This window comes from Gopherus evgoodei, chromosome 11 (assembly GCF_007399415.2).
Source record: "Gopherus evgoodei ecotype Sinaloan lineage chromosome 11, rGopEvg1_v1.p, whole genome shotgun sequence".
NCBI lineage: Eukaryota > Metazoa > Chordata > Testudines > Testudinidae > Gopherus > Gopherus evgoodei.
Window position 1 is genome coordinate 4,466,906 of NC_044332.1, and position 25,064 is coordinate 4,491,969.

Here is a 25,064-nt window from a genome sequence, read left to right on the forward strand (position 1 = left end):
CCTTGGGGAGTTCTGGGAAAGGGTGTGTTTAAGCTACAGCGGAGTCTAAAAGGTCAGCACTGAGCTCAGGGGCTAGGCAGCTGAACAGCAGGTCCCAGGCCTCAGGAGGGGGTGCTAGACAGAGGATCTGCACCCCAAGCAGGTGCCTAGGGACCCCAGGACTGGGCCAGCAGTTGGGGTCCGTTCAAGCTCCAGAGCCTTAACACACCGGGGAACCCAGCAGCTCGGTTCCCTCACAGCAGTCTGGTGAGTGGCCAATGGGGGGTGCTTGACCAGGACCTGCAACCTAACCAGGCCTGCTGCCTCAGTCAGGGCTGCCAGGTGACTTAAGCCCTGATTTTGCAAGCCGCTCCCTATGAGCAGTCCCCTGTGCCCACATCGAATGCCTCTGACGGCAATGGGAGTCCAGCCCACACAAGAGTGAGTCCTTAGCCACCTTTCCCCACTCCTTGCACTGGAGCTGAAGCGAGAGCATTATGGCTGCCTCCTGCACAGGGATTAAGCAGCCCCAGTGCTCCTTACCAGCAGCACAGCTCTGCTGGAACAGCCACAAATTGGATCTAATTAAGTCCTCCCATTGGGTCTAGCCGTAAAAGGTAAGTTATAGATCAGCTCAGCAGGAGTTTCTACAGTCAGATCTTCATCTGTCTGGTGTGGAAGCTAAACGCCATTTGCAACACTGATGATTTGGGCAACCAAACCCACAAACAGTGCAGGGGATCTGCACATTCTACAAGTAACTTTTTCCTAAACTAAGCAAGAGTTTCAATTGATGCTGCAGGGCAAAATCCGTAGTGCTGATGTATAGGAACAAGCCTGTCAATTAATTGAAGCTCTCGTCTCTCTCATCTCTTATGAATGGCACTTTACAAAAAGCTGGGAGAATACCAGAGACAAGAGCCAATTTGTTGAAAAAGCTTGTTAAAGCAATTCATATCTGTGCTCACTGACCGAATAAATGCAGGGAGAGCAGTTAAAGGCCTTACCCAAAGCCAAGCAGGGATTTCTATATATACACGTGATCCTGATATAGCTCATTTAGCAGAAGCAACAGCCATGTGGTCAGAAGAGTATTAGTTTTCTTTCTCAATCAGTCTCCAGCAGGCAGAAGAGCCGCTGGAGAAGTTAGCACTGCTAACAGGCTGTCCTTGAACAACGTATTATAGTGCCCACCCAAGCGTCATTAGCTGAAGGAGCATAAATAAAGGACAAGGATAAATATCAGTGGGTCAGATTGGGGTGGGGTGTTGGCCTCCACCTCTTATATTTTAAGCCATCAAAACACCGAGCCTCTAAGATCTAAGAGTTTTGCCACCCCCATTGAGCCGTTACATGAAGACTATAACAGGGTTCAAAAAAGAACTAGATAAATTCATGGAGGACAGGGCCATCAATGGCTATCAACCAGGTTTGGCAAGGATGGTGTCCCGAGCCTCTATTTGCCAGAAGCTGGGAATGGAAGATAGGGGATGGATCACTTGATGATCACCTGTTCTGTTCATTCCCTCTGGGGCACCTGGTATTGGCCACTGTCAGAAGACAGGATACTGGGCTAGATGGACCTTTGGTCTGACCTAGTATGGCCGTTCTTATGTAAGTGTCCAAATCAACAAGTCTGGGGGAGAGAGGAGGGGGAAGAAAACTATGAAGAGGTAAGTACTGTATTGATTGGAAAAAAAGTGGAAGTGATCTCGTATTTAAATCTTGTTGAAGACTTTAGTGTGAGAGCTGCTGATTCAATTCACTCCCAAGCCTCATCTGAGATTGTCCAGGAGCACACCACTGCCAATTCTGATGTTGACAGGAAATGATTTACTCCTTTCATATACAGGCCAGGCTGCCCAGCCATCAAATAATGATTTTCAGCCACTGCCGGCCTTTGCTAGAACTGAATCCAGTGCCCTAAAGGAGAAAGTCTCTGAAATCTACTAAGCACCATATGCACCTCGAAAGGTGCACATTTTAAAAGTTCTTTACAAATATCAATTAGTTATACCTCAGTACCTCCGGGATAAAGGCTGTGCAGGGATCACTTTACCCACCACTGAACTGCTTTAGCTGTTGGGGTGGAATGCAGGAGCTGCTTACCTCTGCAAAAATCTGAGCAATTTAGAGCAGAAAATAAAAAAAGCTTATATTATGTCCAACTGCAAATTTAGGTTGTTGTAGGTAGGTAGAAGTATGGTGTTAGCCCCAAGGTCCTGGACAAGTTTTAACTTAGATTTTAAGCACAGTGGGAAGTTTATTCATCACAAGAAATCAGGGACTCCACTGTACATCTACTCTGAAACATGGTACCTTCAGAGCACACAGTGACAACCTACTGAATTACTACAGTTACTTGCTCTATCATTTCATTTTCCCTGGAAGGTCTCCACTCTAAATACCAACCCCATCTGATTGTTGCTTAGCTTGTGAGAGTCAACAGGATCACAAAACACAGTAGCAGGCTATGTAGCACTGAACTGGTTCCTTTGGGAGAGTGAAGAATGTGGGAGCTATATGTAATGTTTTTATTCATATTTGTGTGTGTTTGAGACTGCAGTATGGCTGGCCCTCGGAACACTAAGGGTAATGCCAGCTGCAACTCTACACACACCCCAGCAATCACTAAATAAAATAAATATATGGAAGTATACCAATCTCATAGAAGCAGAAGGGCCCATGAAAGGTCATTGAGTCCAGCCCTCCGCCTTCACAAGCAGAACCAAGTACTGATTTTGCCCCAGGTCCCTAAATAGCCCCCTCAAGGATTGAACTCACAACCTTGGGTGTAAGCAGGCTAATTCCTCAAACCACTGAGCTATCCACTAGCTCAATTATCAGTGCTTAAATGGACAATATGACAACTCCACTACTACAAGTCTGCCTCCGTCCCACCTGGGGAGATAGATAAACCCAATCAATCAGGTTCAGGTGTTCCAGGACAAAGAAAGAGACTTTGAAATAGGTAAGAGACTGCCTATCAACTCAGGATGGAGACAGACTGGGGCTGACTGAGTGAGAGGGTACTGACTGCCTGGGACAAGGTACATTTGCAAGGTAAGGCGAAGGTTTAGGTTGGAGGACATAAGTATAGGCCTTTCGTTGTTTTGACCCTCTTCCTCTGTTTGTTATGTTCTTGTGAATAAATACAGATTTTGTATTGAACAAAGTGTTCTGCCACTGAACTTTCACACAGACTGCAGGCTTCTGGAAAGAAATCCAGAGCCACCTGGACCAAAAAACTCAGTTGGACCTGCTGAGGACACTGGGGGTTAATAGGGGTGCTGTAACGTGGTGACCCATTCCAGGAGTGGGATTCAGTTGTGGGATTCTACCTGGAGAGAAGTACAAGCACTGGGAAGGGATGACTACGAAGAGAATGAGTGTGGGGACAAAGGTACAGCTCATTCTGGCACCCTAGCAAGTGGTAGAAACAGCACACAATCCTACTTACAACAGATGGATGGCTCTTTGCATTCTTTTTTACAGAAGCATTTAAAGCATTTCTTCATCACCATGTAGATATAGGCAAAGATGACGAAGGGAAATGGAATAGTCAAACGGCTGCCATACTCCTGAACCAAGAAATAGCGCTGGAACTTCCACACCTGATCGTTGTTTTCTTGTACTGATCCAACCGTGTAACTAAGGGACAGATTAAAAGATAAACCTCTGTTTGTCTAAAGGTACCACTAGTTATTTATTATCCAGTGAAGATTTTCATTAGATCCAAGTAACAGAAGTTTTCCTATTAGCAAGGGTGGGGAATTGGTTTTACATAGTTTCAGTCACATGAATATCCTGGATTTAAAAGTTGGACTCTGATTTGGAGAGGCTGGGAAACAAAGAAGCAGAGCAGGAGAAAGTGATAATACAGATTGATGGCAAAAAAGGCACCCTGGGTAAAACCTAATGAAAGATTAAATGTTGTATGGAGCTCTACCTACTTGTGCCAGTCTGGCTTTAGGAGATGTTCTTCTAGTTTCGCCATATAACACAGGCTGCCCTATAGCTAGACAATGGGTTGCATGAATAATATTTGCCAACTCTTACAATTTGTGCAAAACTAAAAAGTAGGCTGTTTGCAAAGCCTGCAACTCCTCCGAGTTTATTATAAGGAGTTGTATTATAGGAACTCAAGTCAAGGACCAGAACTAGGTGTTGTACAAACAAAACAATGGTACCTGCCCCAATCCTTTCCCTACTATTGTTAAAGGACAAATGAGATATTTCTAAATGGCTCTTTCAAGAACTCTTAATAAGATCTTCAGAAGGTTAAGATAAACTTTAACATTTCTATAATCTAGTATGAAATGGCAGAGAGTTCTGTGATACCTTATAGACCGACAAACGTATTCGAGCATGAGCTTTTGTGGGTGAATTCTGGAAATTTCCACTACTTGCATCTGACTAACTGGGAATTCACCCACGAAAGCTCATGCTCCAATATGTTTGTTAGTCTATAAGGTGCCACAGGGCTCTTTGCCGCTTTTACAGATCCAGACTAACACGGCTACTCCTCTAGTGTGGAATATCCTTTAGTTTCCAGCTCTCTAAAAAAAATTAATTAAATCCTTAATTTTGCCGACAAAATGTTTATATTACTTGAAAAGAGGAAACCAATATTGATACATTTTGACTGAGTTGTAGCTCTCATATGGTATGCCAGATGATGGTTGGCATCTCCATGGTATTTGCTTATATTTTAATATCAACTTTAAAGACAGACAGGATATGATCTACATTATTCTTGCTCTATTGCTGCAGAACCAGACAGCCAGCAGCGTTATTACAAAATTGACAGATGATCAGAGGAGAGGGGGAACCTGGGAGAAGGAATCATAGATGGAAGTATGCTTTGTTTGGTTTGTCAGCGATGTGATCACATGGCAGAGAGGCTGCTATTTGCCTGACACACCTGAACTCAAAGTACACTGCAACCCACTCCTCTCACTCCGTCTCCCATTTAGAATACTAGCATGTAGATTTGCTCCCTACAGCCTATTCTAAACTAGGAAAGCTTTGCTGTTATAGCTGTACCAGCTGACCTCTCTACATGGGGATGCAGCTCCTACAGGCAAATTATGCCTATACCAGTTTCCCAAATGAAATCTATTCCAGCAAAAGTCATTTTTAGCTGGTGCAGCTGCATCTGTACAAGGGCTTTTGTTGGTATAAACATTCTGTAAAATATAAAATGATACCCCTACCCGACCTCACTACACCTGCAAAAGTTTTTGGTCTAGACTCAGTCCCATCCTGACTTGATTGTAAAGCAAAAGTAAATAAAACTAGTCAGTCACACACACAGTCCATTAATAGGTGTGGCTACGCTCTGCTTGTGGGTTCCTCGATGTGTTTTACACACACAGGTCACACCCAGACTGCTCCAGGAGCCCCAGTTGGCCCCACCAGTCCGAACCACACTTCCCACCTACCAGAGTCCTCCCTGGCCCCCACAGACCATGCAGACAAACAGGCTTTGCAGCATGAGTTGAGGATCCACAAGCTAGGACAAATGTCAGACCAGGCTTCACATAGACTTTCATTTTCTGACTAGCTCCAGTCCATTCTGATTTTACCAAAAGCCGTTCATCCATTACTAAAATAGTCGACACTTTTAACTCTGTTTATCTGAAAGACCCACAACCCTAAGGATTTGTGATAAGGTGAAGAATAACTGATAGCACATTTCAGATGTCAGACTTACCTGTCGGCCCCGTCTAACTTCCTCAATGCTAAACACATGGGTAACTCCCATCTAAAAAAAAAGCCATTAATATCTCCCTAGAGGAAGTCTCTTGAGTTCTTCCATTCATCCACAGATGATACGGCATAGTGCTTGTGCTACAAGTCAGAGTGATAAATAGCAGGAACATTAAGGCACCAGTGCACTACATGTTTGCTACCAATCATGCACCAGAGCAGCAATTCTGGTTATTACTGAGTCATAAAAAGAGCACATTAAATAAGAACTTATCCATCTGATCTGGTGCATTGTACTACTGGCAACATCAACTGATGGAAAGCTCCAGCTCATGGTTAATCATAGAATATCATGGTTGGAAGGGACCTCAGGAGGTCATCTAATCCAACCCCCTGCTCAAAGCAGGACCAATCCTCAGACAGATTTTTGCCCCAGATCCCTAAATGGCCCCCTCAAGGATAGAGTTCACAACCCTGGATTTAGCAGGCCAAATGCTCAAACCTGTCTCCTGATTTTAAACCCCTCCTAAACTGCAGGAGTTTTGTCCAGCCCAGAGATATGGAGAAAAGCTATAACTGTTGGATCCAAATCTGAGTTGGGATTCAGAACCCCTCCCAAAGGGGCGGCGGGGTGAGCTCTAGTGTTGGAAGTTTAACTCCGCAGAGGTCAAATGTTTTAATTTTGGGAAGGGACTAAAGGTAAACTTTTTCAACAGCACCTACAGCACCTGAGCTTACATACCTATAGCACTCAATGCCCAAAGTCGCTTTTGAAAGTGGTAACAGGGTGCAAATTCCAGCAGCAATAATCTCGGAAGATTAAAGTCCTAGGGTCCAATTTTCAAAAGCACCTCACCGATATAGGAGCCCAACTTTTCCCAGGGATGAAGAGTCATTTAAAGTTGTTAATGCAGAAAAGGCAGTTAATCATCCACAATTACTGCTTCTGGCCCCTGGAACAGACACTCAGTACCCACCCCACAACTAGCTTCCATTTATCACGTCAGACTCTGTTTTTAAGCAGCTGGCCTGTGCATGTCTACTTTCATTTTCCTCTGCAGACAGGTAACCCCATGGTTTGAGCACTAGAACTGGATTTATTCCAACCATTCCAGTGTCAGCATTCACCTCCAGAATGGGAGTACGAGACACCTCTCCCTGATGGGCACAATGTGCGATCATTTGGCAAGCTCTGGAGGCAGTTCGGCCACACGTAGGGAGGCCTGTGGGAAAATGGGTTAGTGCCACATTTTAAGTCATTGTCATACAGTGACTATTGCATTTTAAGCAGAATGCAGGGCCAGTTGGCTGTTTAGGAAGTGGCTTTAACCCTATTCTTGCCAGAGACTCAATGAGGCCCTTTACCTCCATCAGAAGGAAATGTAAAGGAATCTGAGGGTTCTGAGGCTGCAGAAAGACACCTGACCAGCCTCTGCATATTTTCCAGACATCCCATATCGATTTTACAGACATCGCAATGGCCACTGCGCCCCATCAGAAAAATACAAGAAGCTATAAGACCAAGGAATGAACTACCTTCATTTGCAATGTGAAACAAAATTTGTTATAGGAGTATCAGGGAATGTGGCAGCAACAAGAAAATGAGTTTCTACTGAGAAAAAGTAAAATCATCCGATGGGAGGGTGCCACCAATGCGGAAAGACTACCTGGCAAAGAGCAAAAATTGATGATGGAAAGAACTGGGCTTGAACAAAGAACAATAAAGGATGGCAGCTCCCAGAATGCATGGAAGGGATACGCCTGAAGGAGCTGATTTCACATTCAGGGCTGAACAATGTGCAATGTATGAGCCACAAGCGCTGTTCTTCCAAGTGAACAGCAGGGTTGTGTGATGAATGCTCCAAGTGGCAAGAAGAGAAGCTTTGAGCGCACACGTTGTGAATATAATTTGATTGCACTTTAACGCCTCTAAAAGTTGCCCACTCCTATACCACTGTAACACCTGGGGGTGCTGAAAACTAAGACATCGCAGCCAGCATCCAACCCTGCTGGACAATGGACAGCCAGCCTATGCAGGGATAAAGAAGAGGGTGTGAGGGTGGATCCGTGGGCATGTGACCATGGCATGGTTTGCCAAGACTCTCTTATTTTAAAGCTAAGGTACCATTTGATTTTGACTTGTTAGTAATCTTTGCACCAGATGCAAGAAATAATCTATTGGTTTTGAAGTGTCAAGTGGCAAAACTTCTGGTCACAAGATGTGAACTTTCTATCAATATCAATTATGTCCAACTTTGTCGTGCTCTCCAATATGGATGTGCAAATCCCCTTCAAGTCACTGGCATGTACATCTCTCAGGGGAGCCTCTGGGCCTTCTGATGTATACTTAGCAAATGCTAGAGGCTTCCAATTTCAAATGAAAAACATTTGTGAGCAGTGATATTGAACAGCAACAAATGTGCATGTTCTTTTGAAAAGAAAAGGGCCTTTCTGTTAGATATTGACTTATGCTGCATATGTGTGTCTGAGCATGAGAAGCAGTAAGAACCTCCTCATACCCCTCTCCAGATCTTGAGTTTGAATGTGCTTTGGTACCAGTTTGCTGCTGTTATAGTGCAGTACCAATTACAAACTCACCTCCAGAAGCAAACAGAGGAACAGGGAAGGAATTGTGGGTATAGTTCTTTTCCCTGGGAGGCTCTGATGGTAAAGCAGCCACAGGCCGTCCCCTTACAACGGGCTGTGTCATTGTGGCACAAACTAGACCAAAGGACGGTTAGCTACTCCGTGAAATACCAATTGTGCGGAGAGCTGTACTCATCAGGGTCCAGTTTGTAACTCATCTTGAATTGCTGCAGGTAGAGGATGCTGCTGAAGACTATGGTGGATGTATTTTGTTTATGGTCATGGCTTCTACGATCTTTAGCTGTCTATGCCTTCTAATGTATTTTATTGCCCTTGTCCATGCAGCTGCAGTGTATGGTGCAGTAATAGACACTAGGTGGTTTTCTGGTTTGTAATTTTGGAACAATACAAATAAATACGAAGGAACTGAAATGACAAGCACACATATAAACAGAACGTAGCTCCTGCACGCGGCCAGTTCTATCCCTCCCCCATCATTCTCCACTTCTTGTAACCCGCTGCCTGGGAAAGAGATTCTGGATTCTACTCCAACCACTGCTACCAGCCCATGGCCCACAGTCACAAGGAATGGGATGATACTTAACTCCCCAATCTCCTGGGCAGCCCTGCTTGGATTCAGGAGACTCCTAGCCCTTAGTTTGGATCGAATCATTTATTTGAACGAGTGGACATTTGGGGGAAGTTTAACACCTCTCCTACAGCTCTGAGAATTGCATGTTTTAGTCCCCACCAAGTGTTATTTCGGACCACAAGCATGTGTTAAATTCAACACACTGCCTGCTACCCATTACTGGAGCAGTCTGGGAATGTCAGCATTCTAAGGGTTAATAGGACAGTAATTATACCGGTGTAGAATGTTACACACGTACCGGATTATCATCCACGCTGAGGATAATTTAACAGTCCTGAAACAAACTGAATCAAACCCTTTCAGCAGATCCCTTGGTTAATTCAGACCTGATCCGACAGCAGCTCTCCTACTTCCAGACTCTCCCTGAGCTCTGCGGACATGCCGTAAGGGAAGGCACTGCAGGGCTGGATCCCAAGCTTGCGATAAACAACCAGGGATAGCTGAAGAGTAAGGACAGTCTGTACTTAAAGCACTGCACTGGGACTCTTCTGCCACTGACTCCCTGGGGGACTTTTGGGACAGTCACTTGGTCTCTGTGTCAGTTTTTCCATCCATAAAAGGGGACAATAATACTCCCCTCCTCCCACCCCAATTTGCTAATTAGACTTACGCTCTTTGGGGTAAGGCCTGTTATATTATAGTGTGCACAGCCCCCAGTAAAATGGGGCCCTGGTTTTGGTTTCAGGCTCCAGGCGCTACTGGAATATAATGATGATTTAGTTAACAGAGAGTTAGTCGATCTACAGCACCATGTTTGGAGATTTTGATTGAAAAGCATCATAGGCCTGAGCAGTCAGATTAACCTAGGAGTGGCAGACTGAACTCTATATCCCCACCACCACCTAAAATACATAGAATGAAAGCATTTTAAAGTGCTTAACCCTCCACCCTAAAGGCTAAACTTTCTCAACCAGGTAGGACAGTAAGCCGTCCCAGCCTGACTCAACCAGTGAAGACCTACCCAGATCTAGGGTCCAGGTCTGGTGCAGGGCACAGCCTCTGCTTTTCCCACCTCAGCTGCAAACATGTGGAAAAGGAAGGAATGGAGAGAAAAGGGAGGGGCCCCAGCATTGGCTCTGCCCCCCTGTATTCCGCTGTCAGTGGAAATGGGCTGGCAGGAAGGAGAGAGTAAGCTGCAGCCACCTGTCCAAGCTGCAGTAACGCCCAAGCTGCAGTTCCTTCCCAGGGCTCCTCCGAGGACAGCCTAGCTACACAATGCTCCTCGTACAGGGCTGAGTGTAAGCTCGCCATTCTGCCCTCAGTTCCCTACAATCAGGGGAAAGTACCAAGCTGTCTTCCAAAAGAGAAGCATCAGACATGTGCAGGTCAGTTTGTAAAGATCTGCTCCTCCAGGAGGGGAGGTGCTACATAAATACGAGTTCTAAGCACAAACAGATGGTCAGTGTATCTAGTAAACCTGAATCTGTGGCTCCTGCAGATGCTGCCTGGATATCGTACTTTCCCTCTGCTGACTTCACTCATGAGCCAGCAAGCGACTTAAGTCATCAAGAACATTGCTCTTCATTCCCGTGACACTGCAGGATTCTTATCAGCTCCAAGCCTACTGGCTCACAGAAATGGAGAGACTCTTGTGCATGTCACGTCACATCATTGCACATCCTTCTCATTCATATGTGCACTTGCAGCACATCTAGTGCTTTAGATTTATTGATGGCAAGTCACCTGAAGGAGCTAGGATTTCAGCAGAGCTGACACTTTTATTTTGGCGAGGTTGGGAGGTTCTTTCTGGTAACGAGGCAGATATTTAATTTATGGGAGGGACTTTCTTTTAGGCTTGAAAACCTTGGCACTGTCCCACTGAACAGCATACTCCACACACACCGGTCTCTGACGTTCTCTGGTGAGCGTTAAACCTGTGGAGTCTAACATGGGGCTTTCTCCAGCTTTTCCACTCCTTAGTAAACTTTCTAAGAAGGACGTTCCCTCTTGGACCCATTTTCCCTCTGTCTGGCCATTCTGCAGACTGCAAGGGCCACCACCAGAGAACTGCTCATCTAATACGTACCCGAACATGGCAACCAGTAGGTTAACCAGGAGGATGTTGGTGGAGAGCATGTAGATGCACACCAAGGGGATGGTGATCCACTCCGGGAAGCGGGGATGGTTGTTAGCATCCAGTTCTACACATAAAGGTTTAGACTCATTCCCGGAGAAAGTGCAGCGATCAAAATTGTATGTGGTACCTAGAGCAAGAGGAGGAGAGAGTGAGACTACAGGGGCTGTGCAAAGGAAGCCTTTCGCTCTCTGGTGTGTCTGCAACATCGGGGATTTACCCCAAGCCCACCCGCTTATGCTACTGTTTAGAGTAAACAAATGAAATGCAATTTGCCTGGGAGGAGACTACCACTGTTTGAAAGCAGCGTTAGTGCCATCAGCAGTAGCTCTGCCTGTCTGCACTAGGCATTTACAACAGTGCCTTGGGCTGCAGTCATTGCTGGCCAGACAACAGTGCAGCTGCACTAGGGCCGTCACTGCAATGCACAGGGGAGGGCAGACCACGGCCCTCCAGTTTATATGGAGATGGCAGTTGCAAAGGGCAGCTTGTGAACTAGAGAAATGAACACAGCAATGATATTCCATTAGCACCAAATACACCGTATGCACACATAGGAAAGAAAGAGTGCACCAGAAAGATCTGGCATTAGTCATTTAACGTCAGACAAGTGAGAAAGACTAACCACCACCACCCCGCCCTCTGATACTGGAATAGATTCCATGGGATGAAGTCTCATGTGATAACCCACCTTCTTGCTGTTTGGAAGGAAGGAGTCAGGAAGGTTGGAGCAGGTGCCTGTTAGGGGGGTTGATTGGAGTGAGTATAAAGGGGCAGTGGGAATCAGAGGAGCATGTTGGAGCTGGGCTGGGTCTGGCAAAGTGCTAGGTGCCAGAGGGGAGGGGAGTGAGGACTCCTGTAATGGGGCCCAATTTTCAGAGGGCTGATGAACCACGTCCCTCTAAGGTCTTCAGTCATGCCCCCACTGTCATCTGATGCCTTGGCGCCAGCCACTCAGTCTCTCCTGCTTTAACACTGGCTTGGGCAGTCATTAAGGGTCAAATCCTGCAAGCAGCTGTACATGGGCCGACCCATGTCCCTGCAGAGCCCCACTCAAGTCAACAGGGCTCAGTATAAACACAGATCCAATGCAGGATCTGGCCCTAAGAGACACCGTGGGCTCCCTAGCTGAGCCAAATGAGTGCAGGCCCTCCCCTGCCCAGGAGAGGTACACACAGAAGATGGCTACCATCAATGTCATCAGGGTACTGGCCAAACATGGCCAGGTAAGGCTCGTAGATAACTGATCGGAAGATCCATTCCCAGCGGTACTCATTCTTCCTCAGGATGCCCTGCCTGGCCACACCAAAGGCCACCACCCACACACCGAAGAGGAACAGGAAGAAGAAGACATCAATCATCTAGGAAAGGAGGATATAAAAAATAGATCAGTGCATCATCCACATTTCTGCAGCAAGTCGCAATGTAAGGAAGCCAGGAGTTTGTTCCCTGTGAATTAAACAGAAGGTTGGGAACGAATGTGAAAATCTAGTCACTCAGCAATGCAGGATAGCCACATTTTCAGATGGGCTCCATCCAGTCTCAGACATTATGCTCAAACTTAAGTGGTTATAAGATAGGTGCCTGATCCAAAGCCTATTGAGATCAACAGGAAAATCCCATTGACTTTCATGGGGTTTGGATCAGACCCCAAAATCTAAACATGCAAGTTCTGTACACAGGTCCAAGACGAAAAACTGATCTGATTCACACACAAACATAGGTGTCACGTATGCAATATTTAAAACAGCAAAACGGGTAACCACTTCTGACAATTTGGTCCTGGGCACCTTGAAAAAGAAATGTTCACTTTCTAGATGCCCACAGGTGAAGGATTGCTGAATTCCTTCCCCTTGGTGTTCCTGCTAAGGCCACCAACAGTGTGTATTCCAGGAAGCAACTTTTCATTTGATACACCCACAAACGACAAGCGTTCTCTTGTCTCCTCTCTCATCTCCTCAAAATATTACCTCTTTCCTCCAAATACGGGGGAGCTGCCATTTGACAGACAGACAGAGAAAAAGAAAAAAACAAAAACAAAAACACACAAAAGAATAGCCCTTACATTGAGGAAGCAGTAACAGCATCATCCTACCCCCTGCCACCTCACCCTTTCCCCGCTGTCGGCCAAGAGACCTACCTTTGACTGTCGTCTGCCAGACTGAAGACGCCAGACCTTTGTTTGCTCCACCCCGTGTGAGGGTCAGGGCATGCTAGACTTGTACTTGTGGGCTAAAGCCTGCTCCCTGCTCTGTCCTGCCCAAAGGGCCAGAGATTCAGACTATGAATTACTGCCCCCTCCAACGTGGGGGCTGAGGACTACGGACTGCTCCCTGCTTCGCCCTGCCCAAGAGGACAGGAGCACCAGATTGTTCCTACTGGTTTTCCCCTGCTAGGAGATTACAGAACTATAGACTTCGTACAGCTCAGTTCCACCAGCAAGGCCCAAATCTGAGGGTTGTTGCCTGATACAGCGAGATGGAGCGGCCTTCCTCTCTAGTTGAGAGGGAGGGACCACTACAAAGGCCTTATTTAGTAAGAGCCCAGTTCTGTGATCCTTTGTCACCAATAGAAACTGGGGGGCCAGGATGACCCGACCACCACAGAAGTGGAAGAAAAATGGAAGCCAGAGATGTAGCAATTCTTTAAAAACCTCAGTGTTAATTTCACCTGCATGTACGTTCAGTTGCTCTCAGTGCTATTTCTTCATAAGTTCCCCAGGTTCAGTGCACCCCAGGTGTGATCAAAGCCTCTTTTCCTTTCCTGGGAAGTAGACAGGCCCCAGTCTGTGTGCACAATTCAGGACCTTTTTCAGCTCACTGTCCATACTCTTGGACCGAGAGCTGTCTCCAGCACCCCCTTCTCTGGAGCTGTTCCTTCAGCAGCATGCCTCTCCTCCTGCCACCACCGAAGTGGGCCAAGCCACCCTCCAGTGTCTCCCCCTCCCAGTAGGCTTTGCCTGCAATTAGTAGTCAGGGCTCTTTCCCCACTCTAAAAGGGAGTGAAGTCAGCAAGACCACTCCCTAGTCCAGTTCCTGAAGTAGGAAAACTCCCAACAGCGGCTAAGTCTAGCTTTTCAGAAGAATTGAGATTTTCCTTCCTCAGCCATACCCTTACTCGTGTTGAGTAAGGAATCTTCATGTGAGTAATGAGCTGGGCTGCAAAATCCAACTCTGAAGCATTTGATATGCTGAGGCTGAACGCTGCTGTGAAACCAAGCTCACTGTCGTTCCAATAAAAAGCGACACAGTGTCCTGTGGCACCTTATAGACTAACAGACGTATTGGAGCATGAGCTTTCGTGGGTGAATACCCACTTCATCAGATGCATGATGTATTCACCCACAAAAGCTTATGCTCCAGTACATCTGTTAGTCTACAAGGTGCCCCAGGACTCTTTGTCACTTTTTACAGATCCAGACTAACACATTGACCCCTCTGATCAGGGCCGGCTCCAGGCACCAGCCGAGCAATCTCGTGCTTGGGGCGGCAGATTCTAAGGGGCGGCTTCCGCCCAATCCTAGGGCGGCACAGCCACCCTTTTCTTTTTCTTTTGGTTGGCCGCTCCATCTGCCCTGTAGGAGGCAGAGGCATGGAGGAGGGGAATGCCCTACTGGGAGTGGGCTGTGCGCTCTGTCTGCCCCAGCCGGTGCCAAGTCCACAGCAAGCCCAGCAGCCCGCGTCCTTCCCTCCCCGCCGACCTTGAATTCACTGCAGGTGGGAGTGGCGTAGAACCCTCCTGGCAGGCAGTGCGGCGGGAGGAGCCGAGTGGTGAGCGCCCTGGCTGAAGGAAGGCCTGGCCACCCCCCTTCTCTCTCCCCCCCCCACTTCCACCTCCTTACCCCCACTAGCCGGGGGGCGCACTCCACTGCCCGGAGCACGTCTGCAGCGCAGGGAGTCCCGCTAGCCAGCGGGCCGGGGGAGTGGCACCAAAAGTTTGCACCCTAGCTCTGGCCACTCCGCAGGTTTGGGGGGGGGGGATTGTGCTTGGGGCAGCAAAAAAGCCAGAGCTGGCCCTGCCTCTGATACTTGTCTTTCCAATATTAACTGTTCATTTAGAGTGCCCCCCCCACCCCACGCAGAAAGCCAGTATACAGCCCTGTACTAATTATGTCCCTCTTCAATCTCAATTAAGCCCTATTTGGAGGATGTACGTGGGGCTTAGGCCTTGTGCCAGCCCTCTGTATGGGGGGAATTTCACTCTAAGAAAAGCTTGTAACATCATTTATTTAGACCGTTATGAACAATTGCCCATGTCTTACCATCCTCTGAAGCATAATAATTTTTGGTCCTAGATTTCTGCTAACTGTGAAAATGTGGATCAGCCTTAGAGTAAAAATGATGTAGTCCAGGCAAAAAATGACTCGCCCAGAGTACCAGGAGCTTTCATTGGAGGAGCGGAGCCTGGGGAAGAAAAAGAAGTGTAATGAAACATTGGCTAAAGTTATGACAGATATATATCGAAACAGCCTGGTCCCATAGAATAGACCGTGGTTACTTATTTGCACACTTTATAATCTTTGCAAAAAAGTTGGTCTCTCTGAGCAAAAATGTAACAGCAGATGCTATACAGATCTCATTCCTTTCATTTCTTCCTCCTAAAATATAGGACAAACTTTTACTAGTGTATGACGACAGAGTAGCATCAATAACTGGAACTACAATTGACAAAACGAGTGAACAAGGTATATTGCAGGATGTATGTATCTGTGCCTGTTACTTGCCCAGGCACAGAATCCAGTCTGTACACGGGAGTGAGGTTCTATTGTATAGTATATGTAAATTACAGCAATCCCCTAAACCACACTAAAAGTCTAGATTCTTTCCATTAAGTGAGATTAAGTGTCAGACAATCCAGAACAAAAATCAGCAGCTTCCCACACAACCCTTTCATGACCAAGGACAGACACCTGAATTCTGCTATGGAACAGGAGTCTCCATTCCCATTCTGTCCTCTTGGCCCCTTTTTTTGAGGCTGTCAAAAGGTACAATTACATTGTAATTATGAATCTTTTAACTGACAGGGACTTCTGCCCATTAGAAACCAAACCACAGCACTAAGAGCCCAATCCAAAACCCGTTGAAATCAGTGGTAATCTTTTCCACTGACTTCAGGGCAAGCTGGGTCAGGCCTCAAGTCACTTCACACACCGTACATCACTGTCAGCCGATAAACAGCTTTCAACCACTAATAAGCGGGGGGCAAATTCTCGCTGGCAATCCAGAAAGCTTCATGCCCCATTACCAGTCAGCAGAGTCATCTAATTTGTCTCAAATGTTAATTTGGTAGAAAGATCTTTAAACAAGGTCAAAACTGATGAAGCAGCAGTACAGAATGGAACTAGACAAGGCTGCTGAGGCCAGGTCTTTATTTTTGCAAAACTAAATCTAAACCAGAGATTGTTCAAATGGAAGGGTACCTTACTCGGAGCCACCTACCTTCGTGGAGGGGAGTGTGGGAGGTTTGGGCTTTTGCAAAAACTCAAGACCGTAGCACATAGGCATCAGTCATGCACCCACCCAAAGAGCAGAGATCCTCAGGATCACCCGTCAGTGCTATTGCAGTCAGGAGGACAGAGGTATTTCCACTGAGCAAACTTCAGGCCTCATTGGGCCCAATTCTGACCTAAGCTACACCAGAATAAATCCAGAGTCACCACACTGACTTCAGTAGAGTGACACTGGATTCACGTTGGTATGACTCATAGCGTTTGCACACACTGTGGCAGCGGAAAGGGCCGGGGGCCTCATGAAGGTTCTTAAAGAGAAAGATCGGCACCCAAAGAAAGGCTGGGGAGCTCATCCTCAGGAACAGAACGCCAGGTGTTTGCCAGGGGAGGGAGCTGACGCTGGGGACCTCTGCCCACTTGGCTTTTGATGGATGCACAATCCAGGGAAGGCTGAGGTAGCAACACAACCCTCTCTTATCAGGAGCTACAATAGATACTTGGTGTATCAGGAATAGACACTAGGGCCAGACAAATGGCTTGAGTCAACATCTAAACCCCTCAACTAGCTCTGTGTGAGTCTGCTAAACCATACCCTGTATTCCCTATAACTCTGGATCGAACTGCTGCTGGCCCAGAAGGGCCCTGAAATCCAGGAAAACATTCTCTGAGTCCAGAGAATGTGGGGTTGTTGAATTCTGACTCTAGCAACACTCAAACCAAACTTCTCTGTGTTAGTTTATCCTTATCTGAGCAGAAGAAAAGCTCCTCAGCACAAGTTATTTTCAGCCCACGAGATGTTCTGCAAAACCAGTCTTTGCGCCTTGGATCCAAAATCCACAACCTTCTATTACTTTAGGAAACATAACAAGTTTGCTAGTGAGTTCAAGTGACTTTGTTCATCCTCTTCTCACAGCCAGACACACACCGTACCAGTACCTGGCACTGAGGAGAGCCATGGTAACATGCCTTTAGACCAAACACTACTCACCTGAATATAATCCCTGTTATGAAGTAAAAGATTCCAAGCGTATCCATAACGTTCCACAGATCCGAGAAATATTTATTCCCATTCATGTACCACTAGAAAGGGAAAAGAGCAGAAAATCACCACAACAGCATGCGGCCAGCACTGATTACTTCCACCATGGGCCCAATTCCACCACCATTACTTGCCTTGGGTACCTTAGTCCGCAAGTGCTCTCATGGATTTCACTGGAGCCGCACATGCAGTAAGGGACTATTCACAGTAAACGTAGCCAAACTCAGCCCTTTACAACCATAGACCTGGCTCTTATTTGTCCATCTCCTTGAAGACATTTATTGGCTGCAGTATAGTTCAAATCACTGACATTTTAGGGAAAACATCATTCTCAATATTGGTTTCACTGCTCACCTCCATCAGGGAGACACAAATCAGGGTTTTCTAGCCCTAAAAGTTCATTAGAAAATGCTTTTGCTATTGCAGTCTGAGTACTAGACTAATTTTTTTGAGCTGCAACTGGTCACTCAGTTGGAATACTCAGCTGAGTACAGTCCACCAGTGGAAATAAGGGGTACCCAATCTGACCTTGAAAGCTAAGCCTGCAGAATGATGGATACACAAGAGGGGTACGCAGCTAGAAGATGTGATTGCCAGTGTGGTAACAAATACACACACTAGCTATGATCAAGCTAGTGCACTAAAAATAACAACATGGGCATGGCAGCAGCATAGGAGATGGCTGGGGTTACCTAGTACAATCCCAGAGGACCTAGGTCCAGCAGCTAGCCTGAGCCACCATCAATAGAGGCCACACTGCTATTGTTAGTGCACTAGCAGAACCAGAGCTAGTGTGTATGTCTATCCAAAGAGAGTGTTACACCTCCCAGCCGCTGCGTAGACAAACCCTAAGTAAGGTCAAACAAATTTGCGGAGTGTTTCATTGGATGGCTGGGTTTGCTACGTCTCATCAGCAAGAGCTGAACCTTGGACCTTTTAGCTTAAAACCATGCCTCTCTACTGCTTAAGCTACAGGACAATAGCCAGTAATTGGAGTTGACACAAATCTCTTAGTGAGCCGGCCTCAAGAAGGGCAGAGTCCCACACTGTGTTAACATGCAGCCTACGCATTACCTCAGCTGAGACATTAATTGGGGTACTTGTGGAACACAGGCAGCTGCTCTATCAGATGGGCCAAAAGAAAGTCCTGCTTTGATCAATTAAAAGTGATCACCATCATTATTTTGGCCCTAACCTTTGCATTTAAGTTTCTCCTCCCTGTAAGATGGATGTAGAAGAACTTTCCTTAACAGAGGAAGCTGTGAAAATTAACTGTTTAACACTTGCACAATGCTTCAAAGATAAGTGCCTCGTGGACCAGCAGCAATTCGAGAGCCACTGAGATAACACAATATTCTTTGACTGGTTTCAGTGGTAGCCGTTTTAGTCTGTATCAGCAAAAAAAATGAGGCGTCATTGTGGCACCTTAGAGACTAACAAATTTATTTGGGCATAAGCTTTCAAAAGCTTATGCCCAAATAAATTTGTTAGTCTCTAAGGTGCCACAAGGATTCCTCGTTTTTGTGTTTCTTGACAGTGGCCCCTCACTTCTTGCCCAGCAAAGACACACCTCACTGCTGGAATCCCATGGGAAGTAACTGCTAACTCGCTATTAAATATTTTTTGATCAGGTGTGTTTTTTCCTAAAACTCTCCAAATGAACAATATTTACCTGTACGTATTTTCAACCAACAATGCCTCTGAAACGCAGTCTCAGATTTAACCCCCACCCCCACCTCTGCATTTCATGGACAGGGGTCAGATTCTGACCTCCAGACCAGAGCCCCCATTCAATGCTTGGGGGTCCACATTGGGCCTGAAACGGGGAAGGGGACTGGATTCTGACCTGGCCACATCTGACAGAAGTACTGTGTGATCAATCGATAAGAGATTTCTGCATTTTGACTCATTCTCCTCAAAGCAGCTCAACAGCACCAACAAATCTCATCCAAAACCTTAGTTCTGATTCAGCTTTGAACTCTATCATAAGGGTATCACAGATCCAAATATTCCCTCCTCCAGTTAATTCTAGTCTCCTTTTGTATCAGTCAAAAAGGAAATGATATAAAAGTATCAGATCATTTCAAACAGCACACAGAGATCTGGTCCAAATGCATATTCAATCATTATAAAGAATTGTCATGTACTGAGAGTTAATCACAGACTTAACAATCCTTTAAACATGTTTTATAACCAGTCTGTTTAGGACCAAGATTCCTACTTCTGGTACAAGTATTTGGGTGTGTTTATGAAGTGGAATGGTGGCATCTAGTGGCCGGTTGAATTAATTTCAGGGTTGGTTTTTCCCCTAGGTATCCCAATCTGGAGTAATATCTTCCACATATAGGTTCATTTTTCCATTTGTAATTAAGTATCATTAGTTCAAACAGTTCTGAATCTTTGGAATAGGATCAATTACTATCAGCCCAGTTGCATCTCAGCCACTGGAGAGCAGTGAATACTTATTCAATTCTCAATGCATTTGAAAGAAAACCAGTGTCCTGGACACTTTCACCATTTTACACAATGACATAGCATAGACAGCTGCAGCAGCATAGGAGCCAGCAAACAGAGCTGTAAACAAGGGAGTTCCAGTGGGAGTTTGCAAGAGGAGTTGCGGGGGAAGCCAAGAGACCTAGGCAGAGGAATTGACAGGCTAGTGAAGGTGGTGTTCTGCCAGTGTTCTGGTGCCTGTTGGGGGTTTGTTTTGCTGTAGGTGGTGGTGGTTTGCTTTGGTTTGTGTTTCCGGGACTAACAGGTTTTAGGTGGGACAGCTATGACCGATACAGAGGCAGCAGTGGAAGACACAATGAGGATGACTGGATGTGGAAGCTGCAGCATGTATTTGATCCTGGAGGGGGTACCTGAAAAGAGTTTTGTCTGCATGAAGTGCTGCCTGATAGAGCTGAGGATTAGAGATGCAGGTGGAAACTCTGGTTGAGTTTAGAAGGGGGTTCAAGCAGATGATGGAGCAGAGACATGAGGAGGCCGAAGGGAAAAGCTCAGACTTGCAGATGGAAGCAGGACCAAAGAATTCTGAGGGGAGATTGCTGGGTGAGGAAAGTGGATGGTGCAAGCATGTGACTAAGAGAACCAGGCAGAGGAAAAGAGACTAGTGAAGGAGAAATAGAGCTCAGGAACAGATTTGCAGAGCTGGAAAATGAAGAAGGGGTACAGCAGGCGGTCGCTGAAGGTGAGAGGGCAAGGAAAAAGAGAAGAGCAGGTAATCCTACAGGAAGAGGGGTGGAGTCAATGGAGACAACACCAAATATGAGCCCCAGGATGATACGGGATGGGTTGCAGAGGATTGCGAGGGCGAATAGGAATCGAGAGGACAGTGGGAGCAGGGGATAGACCAGAGAATCACACTGTCACCAGGAAAAGGCAGGTCTACGTGATTGGGAACTCCTTACTGAGAAGAATCGACAGGCCTGTAACTAGAGCTGATCCGGAGAACAGAAGGGTGTGCTGTCTGCCGGGTGCTAAGATACGGGATGTGGACCTGAGACTGAAAAGGATCCTAACAGGAGCGGGAAAGAATCCGCTGATTGTCCTTCATGTGGGAACGAACGATACGGCTAGATTCTCGCTGGAATGTATCAAGGGAGACTATGCCAGACTGGGGAAGACACTTAAAGAAATTGAGGCTCAGGTGATCTTTAGTGGGATTCTGGCTGTTCCTAGAGAAGGTCAACAAAGGCGTGACAAGATTATGGCGATCAACAGATGGCTCAGGCAGTGGTGCTATAAGGAGGGCTTTGGGATGTATGGCCACTATGAATCATTCATGGACAAAGGACTGTTCTTTCGGGATGGACTTCACCTGGGTGAGGAGGGAAATAGACTTCTAGGATGGAGGCTGGCATAACTGATTAAGAGAACTTTAAACTAGGAATTGGGGGGAGATGGTTGGGAGATGTCAGGTGATCCCCATGCCGGAATTTAACATTGAGAGGGAAGAAAACAAAGTAAGAAAGGATACAGCCGTGGGTAGGAGAATGGACATAAGGACGAAGGGTACTGTAGATACCAGTCTAATAGATGATACTGGTGGTAGAATGTCTGGGCCTACCCGGGTAAAGAATGTCAGTGAAGCCAAAAGGCAAAAATTAAGATGTTTGTACACTAATGTGAGGAGCCCAGGTAACAAAATGGAGGAACTAGAGCTACTGGGGCAGGAAGTGAAACCAGATATTATAGGGATAACAGAAACATGGTGGAATAGTAGTCATGACTGGAGTACAGGTATTGAAGGGTCTGTGCTGTTTAGGAAAGACAGAAATAAAGGCAAAGGTAGTGGAGTAGCATTGTACATCAATGATGAGGTAGACTGTAAAGAAATAAGAAGGGATAGAATGGGTAAGACAGAGTCTGTCCGGGCAAAAATCACATTGGGAAAGAAAGCTACTAGACCCTCCCCTGAGATAGTGCTTGGGGTGTGCTACAGACCACCGGGATCTGATTTGGATATGGATAGAGACCTCTTTAATGAAGTAAACACTAATGGGAATTTTGTGATCATGGGAGACTTTAACTTCCCAGATATAGCCTGGAGGACAAGTGCTAGTAATAATAATAGGGCTCAGATTTTTCTGGATGTGATAGCTGATGAACTCCTTCACTAAGTAGTTGAAGAACCAACAAGAGGGGATGCCATTTTAGATTTGATTTTGGTGAGTAGTGAGGACCTCATAGAAGAAATGGTTGTAGGGGACAACCTTGGTTCGAGTGATCATGAGCTAATTCAGTTCAAACTAGATGGAAGGATAAACAAAAACAGATCTGGGACTAGGGTTTTTGATTTCAAAAGGGCTAACTTTAAAGAATTAAGGAAATTAGTTAGGGAAGTGGATTGGACTGAAGAACTTGTGGATCTATAAGCGGAGGAGGCCTAGAATTACTTCAAGTCAAAGTTGCAGAAACTATCAGATGCCTGCAGCCCAAGAAAGGGGAAAAAAAATCATAGGCAGGAGTTGTAGACCAAGCTGGATGAGCAAGCATCTCAGAGAAGTGATTAAGGAAAAGCAGAAAGCCTACAAGGAGTGGAAAATGCGAGGGAACAGCAAGGAAAGCTACCTTATTGAGGTCAGAACATGTAGGGATAAAGTGAGAAAGGCCAAAAGCCATGCAGAGTTGGACCTTGAAAGGGAATTAAAACCAATAGTAAAAGGTTCCATAAATAAGAAGAAAAAGAAAGAAGTGGTACTGCTAAACACTGAGGATGGAGTGGAGGTTAAGGATAATCTAGGCATGGCCCAATATCTAAACGAATACTTTACCTCAGTCTTTGATGAGGCTAATGAGGTGCTTAGGGATAATGGTAGGATGACAAATGGGAATGAGGCTATGGAGGTAGATATTACCACATCTGAGGTAGAAGCCAAACTCGAACAGCTTAATGGGATGAAATTGGGGGGCCCAGATAATCTTCATCCAAGAATATTAAAGGAACTGGCACATGAAATTGCAAGGCCACTAGCAAGAATTTTTAATGAATCAGTAAATTCAGGGGTTGTACCGTATGACTTGGGAATTGCTAACATAGTTCCTATTTTTAAGAAAGGGGAAAAAAGTGATCCGAGTAACTATTGGCCTGTTAGTTTGACATCTGTAGTATGTAAGGTCTTGGAAAAAATTTTGAAGGAGAAAGTAGTTAAGGACATTGAAGTCAATGGTAATTGGGACAAAATACAACATGGTTTTACAAAAGGTAGACCATGCCAAACCAACCTGATCTCCTCCTTTGCGAAGGAAACAGATTTTTAGACAAAGGAAACACAGTGGATCTAATTTACCTTGATTTCAGTAAGGCATTTGATATGGGTCCACATGGGGAATTATTAGTTAAATTGGAAAAGATGGGGATCAATATGAAAATTGAAAGGTGGATAAGGAACTGGTTAAAGGGGAGACTACAACAGGTCAGACTGAAAGGTGAACTGTCAGGCTGGAAGGCGTTACTAGCGGAGTTCCTCAGGGATCGGTTTTGGGACCAATCTTTTTATTACTGACCTTGGCACAAAAAGTGGGAATGTGCTAAAAAAGTTTGCGGGTGACACAAAGCTGAGAGCTATTTCTAACACAGAGAAGGATCAGGATATCATACAGGAAGATCTGGATGACCTAGTAAACTGGAGTAATAATAATAGGATGAAATTTAATAGTGAAAAGTGCAAGGTCATGCATTTAGGGATTAACCACAAGAATTTTGGTTATAAATTGGGGACACATCAGTTGGAAGTAACAAGAGGAGGACAAGGACCTCGGAGTATTGGTTGATCACAGGATGATTATGAGCCGCCAATTTGATATGGCCATTAAAAAAGCTAATGCAATTTTGGGATGCATCAGGCGAGGTATTTCCAGTAAAGATAAGGAGGTGTTAATACCGTTATACAAGGCACTTGTGAGACATCATCTGGACTATTGTATGAAGTTCTGGTCTCCCATGTTTAAGAAGGATGAATTCAAACTGGATAAGGTACAGAGAAGGGCTACTTGGCTGAACCGAGGAAGGGAAAACCTGTCTTATGAAAGGAGACTCAAAGAGCTTGGCTTGTTTAGCCTAACCAAAAGAAGGCTGAGGGGGGATATGATTGCTCTTTATAAACATATCGGGATAAATATTAGGGAGGGAGAGGAATTATTTAAGCTTAGTACCAATGTGGACACAAGAACAAATGGATATCAACTGGACATTAGGAAGTTGAGATCTGAAATTAGACAAAGGTTTCTAACCACTAGAGGAGTGAAGTTCTGGAACAGCCTTCCAAGGGGAGTAGTGGGGGAAAAAGACATATCTGGCTTCAAGACTAAGCTTGATAAACTTATGGAGGAGATGGTATGATGGGATAGCCTAATTTTGGCAATTAATTGATCTTTGATTATTAGCAAGTAAATATGCTCAGTGGTCTGTGATGGGATGTTAGATGGGGTGGGATCTGAGTTACTACAGACAATTCTTTTCTCCATGCTGGCTGGTGAATCTTGCCACATGCTTAGGGTTTAACTGATCGCCATATTTGTGGTCAGGAAGGAATTTTCCTCCAGGGCAGATTGGCAGAGGCCCTGGAGGTTTTTCGCCTTCCTCTGCAGCGTGGGGCACAGGTCACTTGCTGGAGGATTCTCTGGAGCTTGAGGTCCTTAAACCACGATCTGAGGACTTCAGTAACTCAGACTTAGGTTAGGGATTTGTTACAGGAGTGAGTGGGTGAGATTCTGTGGCCTGCACTGTGCAAGAAGTCAGACTAGATAATCATAATGGTCCCTTCTGACCTTGAGTCTATGAGAGTGCCTGGTGTATATGACTTGTTACTGGTGCTACTCAGATCCATCTATGGTAGTTGTCATTTTCCATAGTGTGGGAAGAATGGTAATAATGCACCATGGTTACACAAATGTTTAGATTAGAATCTGCACTGTTATTGTAGCTAGGTTGGCCTCAGGACACCAGAAAGACCAGGTGGATGAGAGAATCTCTTTTATTGGACCAGCTTCTGTTGGTGAGAGACGAAATTTCAAGGCACACAAAGCTTAGGAGTAACAGCTTTATGTAGCTTGAAAGTTTGTCTCT

At 45.6% G+C, this 25,064-nt stretch overlaps 1 protein-coding gene across 2 annotated transcripts in view; it reads right to left on the reverse strand.

The window, feature by feature from the left end:
• Positions 1-25,064, reverse strand: part of TRPM8 (transient receptor potential cation channel subfamily M member 8) — a 120,023-nt gene that overhangs the window by 13,832 nt on the left and 81,127 nt on the right. For both annotated transcript variants that reach the window (XM_030580838.1, XM_030580837.1), the window contains 5 exons: positions 17,441-17,532; positions 15,265-15,406; positions 12,193-12,364; positions 10,956-11,133; positions 3,440-3,630 (listed from right to left, as the gene is read on the reverse strand). In XM_030580838.1, coding sequence (XP_030436698.1) covers positions 3,440-3,630; positions 10,956-11,133; positions 12,193-12,364; positions 15,265-15,406; positions 17,441-17,532 — 775 coding nt within the window. The remainder of the gene's footprint in view (positions 1-3,439; positions 3,631-10,955; positions 11,134-12,192; positions 12,365-15,264; positions 15,407-17,440; positions 17,533-25,064) is intronic.